The 12,763-nt window shown below is 38.4% G+C and overlaps 1 protein-coding gene across 2 annotated transcripts in view; it reads right to left on the reverse strand.

Moving 5' to 3' along the window:
- Positions 1-12,763, reverse strand: part of pex5lb (peroxisomal biogenesis factor 5-like b) — a 58,001-nt gene that overhangs the window by 26,066 nt on the left and 19,172 nt on the right. Inside the window, exons 2-4 of one of the 2 annotated variants that reach the window (XM_073848462.1) lie at positions 12,462-12,554; positions 2,588-2,699; positions 1,664-1,876 (exon numbers count right to left, since the gene is read on the reverse strand). In XM_073848462.1, the coding sequence (XP_073704563.1) occupies positions 1,664-1,876; positions 2,588-2,699; positions 12,462-12,554 (418 nt within the window). The remainder of the gene's footprint in view (positions 1-1,663; positions 1,877-2,587; positions 2,700-12,461; positions 12,555-12,763) is intronic. The other variant, XM_073848463.1, reaches the window with a different exon arrangement.

Below are 12,763 nucleotides of genomic sequence, written 5' to 3' on the forward strand. Positions count from 1 at the left end.
CTGCTTTTAATGAAACAACACATTGGTGCAAAAGGTAGATTAAGGCTACCCAGCAGTAGATAAGGATACAGCTTACAGCTCAAGGCTATAGCCTGCAGCTCGCAATTGATTAAAGCAGTTGGGCTGTGGAATGATAAATATAGTACAACAAGGAAAACATGGCAATGGTTTATCTTACAGAAGCTTAAGGCATAATCTACTGGAAATGAACTTTACAGCACAAGTTGTTAAAGCTTTCCAAAGGATTAAATTAAGCCAGTGTAGCGTTTCATTTTAAACCATTTCTAGCAAAAGCTTGAGACAAACAACAGAGCTAAAATAAAAATGAATACATTCCTACTTGGGGTATCAGTGTCATGAAAGCCACAGTTTTGTGTGTTTAAACCATTTCCATAATTTTCCACCAACTCAGTTCCACTGCTTTAAATCTAATAATATGCTAATGCGAATGCTAAAGTGCAGAGCAACTGCTTCCTGATGAAGTGGCCAATGGGATAAAAAAAAATGGACAACAAAGGGCAAAAATGTAATTACACTAAGAGCCTGGATTAAATCAGCTGTAAGTTTAATCATAAGCACCTCTTACCTTGATTAAAAGAACTGTACTCTTAAATCAGTTTCACAAATGCAGGCCTTTTTATAGATTATAAGGGAACACCTGCCTAATGCGTTATAGGGTTTCATGAATTAATGTTTTGCTGATAGAAGGGAGACACAGCTACCATATCTATGGTCTCAGGGTTAACCAAGGTAGATCGTAATCATAATAATACCACATTGTCAAATTTTTTAGAAATTTGTTTTGCATCAGTTTGAAATCTCAATAACTTTTCATAGCACCAAAAGTAAAAGATATCAATGCAAAAAAAAAATTCAGCTGACAACTAAAATTACTTAAAGGTGAAGTTCACTTCCAGAACAAAAATTTACAGGTAATTTACTCACCCCTTATCATCCAAGATGTTTGTGTCTTTCTTTCTTCAGTCATAAAGAAATTATTTTTTTGGAGAAAAGCATTTCAGGAATTGTTCTCCATATAATGGACTTCTATGGTGCCCACGATATTGAACTTCCAAAATGCAGTTTCAATGTATCTTCAAAGGGCTCTAAACAATCCCAGCTGAGGAAGAAGGGTCTTATTTAGCAAAATGATTGGTTATTTTCTAAAAAAAAAAAAAAAAGTGCAATTTATATACTTTTTAACCTCAAATGTTCGTCTTGTCTAGCTCTGCAATGCACATGCAAACTTTGTGTAATCCAGGAGAATACAGTTAGGGTATGTTGAAAAACTCCCGTCTTATTTTCTCTTCCAACTTCAAAATCATTTGAGGTTAAAAAGTAGATACATTTTACATTTTGTTGTTAGAAATTGTTTTGCTAGATAAGACCCTTCTTCCTCGACTGGGATTGTTTAGAGCTCTTAGAAGCTGCATTTAAACTGCATTTTGGAAGTTCAAAATCACAGGCACCATAGAAGTCCACTATATGGAGAACATTTTTGAAACGTTTTCCTCAAAAAACAATTTCTTTACGACTGAAGAAAGAAAGACATGAACATCTTGGATGACAAGGGGGTGAGTAAATTATCTGTAAATTTTTGTTCTGGAAGTGAACTTCTCCTTTAATGTATACTTATATACCTGAATATGGTAGACTTATATACCTGAATCTAATGAGGCTCTTTCAGGATTAGAGCGGCTGGGAGATGATGGCTCTCTCTCCACCTGGATCAGCTCCGTCTCTTCAGTCTTCTTCTTGCGAAGGCTACTTTTAGAGAAACCATTCTTACGAGACCCACGGGGACTCCATCTGTCCCAGCTCCACCTTCTCTCACAAGGTTCACTCAAGTCGACCAAGTCTAGCGCTGTAGACATGACTAGAGAATGTGGAACAAAACATTGCCAACAAGAGTCACCCAAAATGAAAACTTGTACTCTTTTATTCTATTAAATGTAAAACACATTCATATAAAAATATATATATATATATATTTTTCTGCTCTTAGGTATTATGCAATTGACCCTTCGCAAACTTCTTGATTGACAGGCGATCTGACCAATCATAATGCGAATCCGCTATTTTGTTCAACAACCAAATCAGACAGGAGAGTAGATTAACTTCGACTTAAACTTAAACTGTGTACTGAGGTCTTTCCACTGTTGAAATAAAATGTGTTCTGATGTTCATTCATGTTTATTTTGTACTCAAGTAAATAAGAAAAGACAATTTTAAGTATTGTTTGAACTTCTTAAAAAAAATACAACACTGTAAAGATGAGACATTGTTTTATATTTAAGCAACCTGCTCTGTGTTGTCAGTTTCCTCTTTGTTCTGTGATGTATTTTTCACTGCGTGAGAACATGATGTGTAGTGTGACAGCAGCATTGTTTGTCAGACAGGGTCAATTAGTTTCTTCTGTTCTTAGGTAATATGCTATTTTTAATTAAAAATAGTTCCAGCTGATCCAAATAGTTTTCATAAACCTATACCTAAAAATAACCTAACCTAACAGCTACAGAGCAGAAGAAAAGCAGATGAGTGAGAAAGAGAGGAGGAACAGATGACAGAGCAGTAATTATGGGGGAACCTGCTGTGTTGGAGGTGACTGGCCGTGTGGCTCCATCACTCTTGCTCTCACTCTGGAAGTCATCAATAGAAGGGCTCAGTAATGGACGGCTCTCTTGCTGCTCACTACACAACTGTAACACATAAATCAAACATCTTTTACTCAGCATGCACCCATTTCCAAAACATAGTGCTATTATTTCTTTTTTTTCTTTTTTTTTATTGAATTTTTCAGTTTTACACACAGAACACACAGCTCTGTCTCGGACAACAGTCACAATATGAATCCATAAACAGTGCAACAGTAATGATATAGCATTACAGATTTGGAGAGAAAAAAAAAGAGAGAACCTAGAAGCTGTAAAATGACCAGTAAGAGTGCCAAAAAATTAAGAGGAATCCACAGGGTCCGGGCGGCTGGTTAATTTGTCCAAGTGCTCAAGAAATAAACCCCAAACGCTGGAAAATGTTTCAATGGAGTACGTTCTCAGAAATCTCAGTCTTTCTATCTGTATAACCGAAATCATATCTGTAATCCACATTTGGAACGAAGGGGGTAAAGGTGACTTCCAGTTTTTGAGCAAAAGCCTCTTAGCCACAGTCATACCCAAAGTTAAAGACTGCTGGAGTGCCTCTGGAAGGATAGAAGTGTGTTGTGAGAAACCAAAAATAGCAAGTTCTGCATCAGGTGGTAAAGGCATATTATAAGCTTTAGAATACCAGTCAAATATACTTGACCAAAATGTATGCAACAGAGGACAAAACCCATAAAGCATGAGAAGTCTTCTGTCTTCTGTCACTTTGCACCTATCACACATAGGTGACACAGAGGGAAAATTTTTATGCAGCTTGGCTTTAGTATAATGCAAGCGATGGACAACCTTAAATTGGATCAGTTGATGTCTACTATTAACTGAACAGTATCACCTCTAACCATTTATCCCACATATCTTCAGAGAGCTCCACTCCCAAATCTTTCTCCCAATCCATTTTAAATTTTTCAGTGGGAGCTGTAGTACAGCTTTCAAATAAACACACAAATTTGGAAATAAGATGTCTGGAGTCAGGAGGGTTTAAAAGAACATTGAAAAACACATGTTCTTCAGGAAGTTGCTCTAAGTTACCAAATTTAGACTTAACATAATGCCTAATTTGTAAATAACGGAAAAAATGTGTGTGTGGTAAATTAAATTATTCTTTTAGCTGATTAAAGGATGCAAAGCTTCCGTCAACATAAAGGCCTATAATAGAATCTAAACCCTCCTCACTCCAGTCAGAGTAAATTCTATCGGTCCAAGGGGGCAAAAATAAATGATTGTGGCAAATTGGTGTATGAACAGAGGTCTCTGGTAAAGATAAGACTTTCCTCACCTGATTTAAAATTTGAACTGAGTTTTTTAACACAAAGTTTAATTTGTTCAGCAATGAAGGCTTATCCAACTTAGAGAATAACATGGCCGCTAAAGAAGTACCAACGGCTTGGTCTGACTCCATCTGTACCCAGAGGGGGGCTTCAGGGTTCAGTTTAGTTCCTTTCACCCAGTACATTAGAGCCTGAATATTAGCTGCCCAAAAATAATGCTTAAAAACTGGCATACTTAGCCCCCATGCTGACTTGTGCTTTTGTAAGTGAATTTTAGAAATTCTATGTGTCTTATAGTTCCAAACATAAGAAAAGATTACAGAGTCCAGTTCCTTGAAAAAAGCAGAGGTAAGAAAAACGGAGATTTTGACAGAGATAAAGAAATCTTGGAAGAGAGACCATTTTAATTGAATTTATACGCCCAATCATGGATAAAGGGAGAACTTTCCAAGTCTCTATATTGCTTTTAAGTTTAGAAAGAAACTCTAGGAAATTCAGCTTATGTAATAATTTTGGATCTTTGGGAATTGTTAGGCCGAGATAAACAAAATAGTCCTTAACTATCTTAAATGGAAGATTCTCCAAGAAACCAGATTTATATGTATCTGAGAGAGGCATAAAATTACTCTCTGACCAATTGATCATATACCCTGATAGTTTCCCAAAATATGTAATTAAATCTAAGAGGATGGGGACTGACCTTTCAGAGTCCCGCATGTACAATATTATGTCATCAGCATAGAGGCTAATATGAGCTTCTCTGGCCCCTACTCTCAGACCTGTGATATTTTTATGCCCCCTTATTATTAGGGCCAGGGATTCTATTGCAATAGCAAAAAGAGCAGGTGAGAGGGGACAACCCTGCTGTACTGAGCGATGCAAGGAAAACTCTGATGATCTGTCCATATTAGATAAGACCGAACACACTGGTCTAGAATATATTATTCGGACCCACAATATAAATGCCTCACCAAAACCAAACCTTTGTAAAGCTTCGAACATGTAGGGCCACTCAACCTGATCAAAAGCTTTCTGCACGTCTAAAGACAGAATGGCTGGCCCAGGTATCTTTTTATGGTTGGCATATATTATGTTGAAGAGGCGTCGCACATTGAAAAAAGAAAATCTACCCGGAATGAACCCAGTTTGGTCGGGATGAATGATAGAGGGCAAGTGTTTATTAAGGCGAGTAGCCAAAGCTTTTGTAATTACTTTTCTATCGAAATTCTGAAGTGCAATTGGCCTGTAACTGCCCGGGTCCGTTTCGTCTTTGTTTTTCTTTAAAATGAGAGATATATTTGCTTCATACAATAATATTAGGCAAAACATTATTTTTTTTTGGAGTCGATTGCCATTCTAAAAAGAAGTGGGGCAAGAATATCACAAAAAGTTTTTAAAATTCTGAACTAAATCCATCTGGCCCTGCCGCTTTCCCAGCTGGAAATTATTTAATGGCAGAAACTATCTCTTCCAAAGTAAAGTCAGAGTCCAAGTCCTGGTGTCATCACTAAGGTTAGGTATCTCGAGAGAGTCAAAAAATTTGGTTAAATCAGAGGGAGTATACAGTTCACTATAAAAAAATTTGAAATTGGCATTAATGACCTTAGGGTTTGTTAACAGCGTGTCATTCTTGGATTTAATACAGTGAATTGCCCTAGAGGCCTGAGCACCCTTAAGTTGTTGTGCCAAAAGTTTATCAGGTTTATCCCCGATTTCAAAATGTCTCTGCCTCATTTTCAGAAATAGATTGTGTATTTGATATTTAAGTTCCATTATCTTATTATACTTATTAGATGATTTTGATATCTGATACTCCAGTTCAAGGTTAGGGAGAGCATTCTGTATCTCCAAGAGTCATTTTTCTTTTTCTTTTTTGGCAGCGGATTCATAGGAAATTATATGCCCACGCATAACCACTTTTAAAGTCTCCCAGAGTGTAGAATCCGTCACCTCTCCGTCGTCATTAAATTCTATAAAATCTTTCAGCTTGAGGGTAATATATTCTACAAATTTATTATCAGTAAGCAAAGATGGGTTAAAGCGCCAGGAGTAAGACCGCTTAGGAAGAGATAGATCAATAGACATAGTAAGGGGACTATGATTGGATATTAATATACCATTGTATTTTGTATCAATAATGTGCGAAATTAATTGAGAGTCGACCAAGAAGTAATCTATTCTGCTGTAGGATTTGTGAACATGTGAGTAATAAGAATAGTCCCTGTCCGTGGGGTGTTGAAGTCTCCAAATGTCCACTAAATGCCTGCAACTAAGCAAGTTGTTTAAAACCTGCACTGATGTAAGTCCGGGAGGGGGACGTGTTGACAGTCTATCTAAATAAGGATCTAGATAACAATTTAAGTCTCCTCCAATTATTATATTAGAAGCATTGTCATCTGGGAGCAAATCAAAAACTTTCTTGAAAAAGTTGGGATCATCAGTGTTTGGACCATAAATATTCAGGAGGGTCAAAGGAAATGAGTTTATAGTACCAGCAACTATAATGTATCTGCCGTATGGGTCTGTGACCATAGAAGAAAACTAAAATTGGATATTTTTCCGAAAAAGAATAGCCACCCCACGTGCATGAGATGTAAATGATGATTGATAGACCTGTGCTAGCCAATTGCACCGCAATCTTCGCTGTTCAGTGGAATTAATATGGGTCTCCTGCAAAAAGACTATGTCTGCTGACAGTGATTTCAAGTGCCTAAATACTTTCTCCCTTTTTATAGGATGTCCTAGCCCCTTAACGTTCCAAGAGGCTAATTTCACTGTATCTCCAGTCATTACTCTACCAGAGGACCTCTGCATAAAAAATGAGGGGGGAAAAAAGGAATTGTTACAGTGAACACGCATCTTTGACAGTATTAAATGATTAACAGCTTCTGGAAGAAACAACTTACGAAAAGCAAAAGTAATCAAAAAAAAAACACAAAGAAAGAAAACAACAAGCAGGTCCGAGACAGTACAAACAACAACTCACAAACCGTCCCACCCCCTAGCATGTCTAAACGAACAAGACACCAGAATCCCTGTTCCATCTGAAAATGAGCTGCCGGGCAATTAACAAAAATCAACCTCTCAAAGGAGAAGACCCCTAGCCTAGAAATCTAGACGCACCCTAGCGGCAGCAAAAATTATTTTGCAGCCAGGTGGGTCTAGACACTCTCAATAGACCTTCTAGCTGCAAAAACCCAAATTGGGTCAGGCCAATCACAACGCGTATAGAGTAGGCGGGGCGGGCTTAACATATGACGACAGAGTTGCGACGGCTGCCACTTGAAAAACAAAGAATGGCGGCTGCAGCTGTCGAACAGCGGTCTTTCGAATCGGCTTTGGCCGCGACTCTGGAGGACTTGGAGTTAAGTTTTTCTTTAAGAAACGAGCAAAGAACGGCACTTAAGTCATTTTTAAAAAAGGAAGATGTGTTTGGAGTTTTGCCGACTGGATACGGAAAAAGCTTAGACTACGTCACCTTCTTCGTTGCTCTGATTGGTTGAAGCGCTATCCTATTGCGTGCATAGGGATTTTGAGAGACAACCGTTTATCCCGCCCCTCGGAGTAAGCCGCGTCTATGGAGAGTTTCCAGACTAAACATCTTGATGTAAGTCTGGCTCGCCAGGCTAGAAGACCCCTCCTCAACCTAACAATTACATGAACATATTCAACATGTTACCATCAAAAAATAGAAATAAATAATAAATAAATGAAATAATAATAATAATAATAAACAGATAAATAACAAAAATAAAACATAAAATAAGTAATTAAAGAACAATATAATACTTTAGATAAGGAAAATGAAACTAATTTTAGACAAAATAAAGTAAAGTTGCATGTACATAAGATAAGTAATAATAATTAAAAGAACAAAATCAGACCAAAATACACTTTCTAGTATTAAGTATTAATGCACTATGTGTGCGTTTGGACTATACGCTGGAGGCAGCAGCACCACCAAGTCCCAAACCGACCATTATAGTATAAAAAGACAACCATACTTATTGGTATTTGGTATTGGTATCTCACGAGTTCTCAGTGAACCTTTCTGCGTATCGCGCTGCCTCCGTCGGATCTTCAAAAATCACCAGCGCCTCCGCTCCGTTCTGATGAATCTGCAGCCTTGCCGGATATCGCAATGTGAACTTGATTCCCTTTTTCCACATGGTTTGCATTACTTCCCGGAAAGCGTTTCATTGGGACATCACCTCAGCAGTGTAATCGGGAAAGAGGAAGACCCTTTTGCCCTTGAATTCCAGTGGCTGCATTCTTCCACGACGCAGGATAAGCTCCTTTTCTTGAAAGTGATGAATACGTGCCAGAATTGTACGCGGCTTCTCACCGGCGGCCGGTTTAGGCTGAAGAGAACGATGAGCCCGATCAACTTTAACTGGGTGAGGGAAAAACTCTTCACCGAGAAGTTGGGGAATCAGCTTGGAAACGAAGTCGGTGGGTTTGCCTTCCTCCTCTCCTTCTTGTATTCCCACAATCTTTATATTATTCCTTCTTGAACGAGCTTCTAAATCCAAGACTTTAGCGCGAAGCTGTTTATTTTGTTGACAGCTCTGCAAAATTAGTTTGCAACTCCAGAATACGCGCCTCAAAGTCATTAGCGGCTAACTCTTGCTTAGCCACACGGGCCTGTATCTCATCCTGCGAAGTCACCAGCTGCTGCTCTTCGCAAAGAGATTACGTTTGGTTTTTTTGTTTTGTTTTTTTGTTTTTTTGAGGAAAACATTCCAGGATTTTGGACTTCAATTGTGCTCAATGGATTGAAGGTTAAAAATGCAGCTTTAAAGGGCTCTAAATGACCCCAGCCGAGGAATAAGGGTCTTATCTAGCGAACGATCAGTAATTTTCTTAAATTAATATTTATACAGTTTTTAAACACAAAAGCTCACCTCTGTGATGCACATGCATACTTTGTGCACTTTGGTTGAAGACAGTTAGGGTACGCCCATCTCATTTTCTCCTCCACTTTAAAATCATCCTACATTGCTGTTTTACATTTTTTGGTAAAGGGTGTTTAATCTTCTTTGCATGTCCACTTTGTAAACACTGGGTTGGTACTTCTGCAGCGATGTAGGATGATTTTTAAGTTGAAGGAGAAAATGAGATGGGGGTTTTTTGACATACCCTAACTGTATTGAACCAGAGTGCACAGAGTATGCATGCACAGCTAGACAAGTCGAGCATTTGAGGTTAAAAGCTACATAAATTGTAAATAATTTCACTAGATAAGACCCTTTTTACTTGGCTGGGATTGTGTAGAGCCCTTTGAAACTGCACTGAAACTGCATTTTTAACCTTCAATCCATTGAGCACCATTGAAGTCCACTACATGGAGAAAAATCCTGGGATGTTTTCCTCAAAAAACGTAATTTCTTTGCGACTGAAAAAAGAAAGACATGAACATCTTGGATGACAAGGGGGTGAGTAAATTATCTGTACATTTTTGTTCTGGAAGTGAACTTCTCCTTTAAACGTTTTTTTATCTGCTTAACAGGCAGAGACTACTCTAAGTAAACCAATTGTACGTCGATTTCCATTAAAAGTAAACATTCTGTGGTGCTATAAAAAGTTTGGCCTATTTGAAATCCCTAGCAGCTCAAGTGGTCAAGGTTTGGCTGGTTAGCATGGACCACCTAACCCCTTTGAAAGATGCCGTTGTTTAGTAAGATGCTATCCCCCGGCAAAGACCACAAAACGATTCCAGTGGCCAGAGTTTTTAACTAGTTTTTTATTTGTGCCTGATTTGAAATTAGAGAAAATCAGCACATATTTTTCTTAATTATGAACGTATGTAATCAATGTAATTACATATTAAATTCATGTAATTACATATCGCAGTCAGAGCTGTGACTAAAATTCACAACTTTTCCCGGTGGGCCCCTTCTCCCCTCAGCCCAATGATTAAGATTTGTTATAAAGGACCTCAGTGGACGCCAGTCATCACAGGACCCAGGACAGTGCTCCGGGTTTTCCCTCTGAGAATGTTATGGTCAGTTATGGTGCAGTCACATTATCAAAACAGGCTAAAAGGTCCACTGTCACAATAACAGTTCAGACATAAGTCACTTACAAATCAAGACTTCCGTTGGTCAAAGTGGCGAATTAGCAAGACCTACTTGAACCTGATGTGAAATCTATGAGAAAATCTTTTGACCTCTCATTAAATTCTGAACACTAATAAATGTGACTGCACTTTTAGTTTTGGTTCACAAACTAACAGCTTAGCCAAGTGCCTTAGCAAATGCTAACTAACTGGTAAAGAAAACCTTTAACCACAGATGTTGAACCAGTCCTTCTCCAACACCTTTATGTTTCCAATCCAATGATTCCTGCAACCAATAATAACCAATAATAATCTATAAATGTTACATCATTGTAGCTTACAATACTTACTATCAGGCATAATGCATGTTTAAAGTGATACAATTCTGTAACTCACAAACTGACATTTCTAAATAAATTTTCTATTGATTTGTTTACAAGTATCACATAGACCACAATACAACACATACATGTATACAATACATAATATAACAATGAATCATTCTGGTGTAGGAGGTTGTGACACAAATTGTGACACAAATCTTTGGAGCTGGCCATAAGAAGTAATCCAATGATAATTTTTATGGCTGACAAGAATTGCTAAATTAGAAAACAACTGCCCTTGACAAAGGTCAGCCCTGAGAGCACCCACTTCATAACAGAGGTCATAAATTATCAATATGGGGCACACAAGGGAACCCATTTATCAGACTTTGTGTTGGGTAAAGGCCTCTTGGTAATGTGTAAAGAACACATGAAGTCTTTCCTGAAATCCTACAAGGACCAAACTCATTTTTTAGACTCTAAGGGCCTGTCCACACGGAGACGCGTTTCGCTGTATACGTATACATTTTTTATCGTATTGGCGTTTCATCCACACGGATCCGGTGTTTTAGGAGACTGAATTCGCTATTTTTTGAAACCGGGTCCCAAAGTGGATAAATCTGAAAACGACACCCTCGCGGTTTCGTGTGTACAGCCAATACGTATATTTTTTGAAACGATGATGTCATCACATCACGTGTCGGCTGCGTCACACGTAACAGCAACAACAATATTGGCGGACTACATGATTGCGTTCGTGTTGCTACTAAGCCTATTAGCTTTATTACAGCAAAATCTATTTGCTTCTATGCAACTGTTATGAGCAACAAGCGATAATGTTCGCATCTTCGTCTTCTTCTTCTTAGTTCATATACAGCGCGCAAGGTTATGCGCATGCTCAAAGTCTTCTTCTCCGTGTATAGCGTATCTCTATGGCAGAATTACAGCACCCCACACTGGTCTGGCATATATACTACACCGTTTTCAGTGGTTTCGTGTTTACGGAATTTTTTTTTAGAACGAGGAAAAAAAATGATCGGATAGGTAACGCACCGGCTTCGTGTGGACGGAGCCTAAGGTGAATTCTCAAAATAGTTGCAGCGATTTACTGACAAACCACCTATAATCCAATTTAACTAAATGTGCATAATATCAGTGTTTTTTAGACAAAAACAGCACATTGCGCTAATAGGGGGTACAGTCCATTTTTTGAGTTCCCCGTCTGAATCCTGAATCCAACTGCATATTATTATTTTCAGCCGTTTCATACCTGAAAGTAACTTCCTCACTGCTTTATAATTATATAGGTCACTGATTTGCTTTAAATTTGGTCTTTTGTGTATTTGACCAATTACTTTCAACTTCACTAGGTCTTTTGTAAGGGATGAGATAGCAAGTGTTTTTCAGCCCATTTTCACAATACACGCTCTCAGCAGTAACTGGCAGTAAATTCCCCATTGAACAGCTCATCACTATGTATTGAGAAATGCATGGCTCTCTGCCACATCCCCAATGGAATAGAACCAAGCCCTCCAAATCACAAAATCCTCCAACATTTGGGTAAACCTTTTATAGACAGCCAAAACTGACATCCATTTATTTACTTCATAATATAGTACAATAAATAAATAACATAAGCCCCCCCCCCCCCCCCCCACATTGCAGCAAGACTATCCATCTACATTTCATTTGCTTCCTGCAAATGAATGATTCCCTGTGTGTGAACAAACAGCAAGAACATGAACATGCAGCTCTGGATTCTGTATAAAACAGATAACGTACATGCGTTTCAAAGCCAAAACAACAACAGAAATCAAATTCAAGCAACAGAACATTCTGCAGCTGCTTATGAGGAGAGTAGCACTCACGTAAAGCAAATGCCACTCTTGTTTGTGTCGTGAAATACTGTCGGTCCCAAAGGACCACCCTATATTCATGGGTCTTTATGACATCATCTAGTGTGAACCCCATAGAGCAGCTTGCTTTCAACAACAAGAAGCAAAATAAGTACTTCCACACATATGGCTCATGTGTGTCACATAACACTAACGGATATTCGAAACAGGGTGCACCAAGCTCTTGGTTTTACTTATTCACACAGTCACACTCACACTTGGTGCTCCCTGTTGGTGGGTGTATGTGCTCAGCCCACCTTGGTTGTCACGGTGAGCAGGGGTTTTCCATCTGAGGATGCCTTACTTGGTAGCTCCTTCAGCACCATAGCAACCGCCCTAGAGTCTTTCTCCTACAACAGTGAAATCAACAGTGAGTTGTGTCAGTTTGTGTCCTGCAGAAATTGTGCAGGTTCCTTGAAAAACACTAATAAAACATTACCAATTTTAATAAAATTATGATAATTTACAGGCTTACAAGAAAAAAACCCTCTTTCTTATTAAGCCATGTTTTGCTGATTGAAAAACACATTACATTTACCCAACTGACACAAAGCAATGT

The sequence above is a fragment of the Garra rufa genome, chromosome 10 (genome assembly GCF_049309525.1).
Source record: "Garra rufa chromosome 10, GarRuf1.0, whole genome shotgun sequence".
Lineage (NCBI taxonomy): Eukaryota > Metazoa > Chordata > Actinopteri > Cypriniformes > Cyprinidae > Garra > Garra rufa.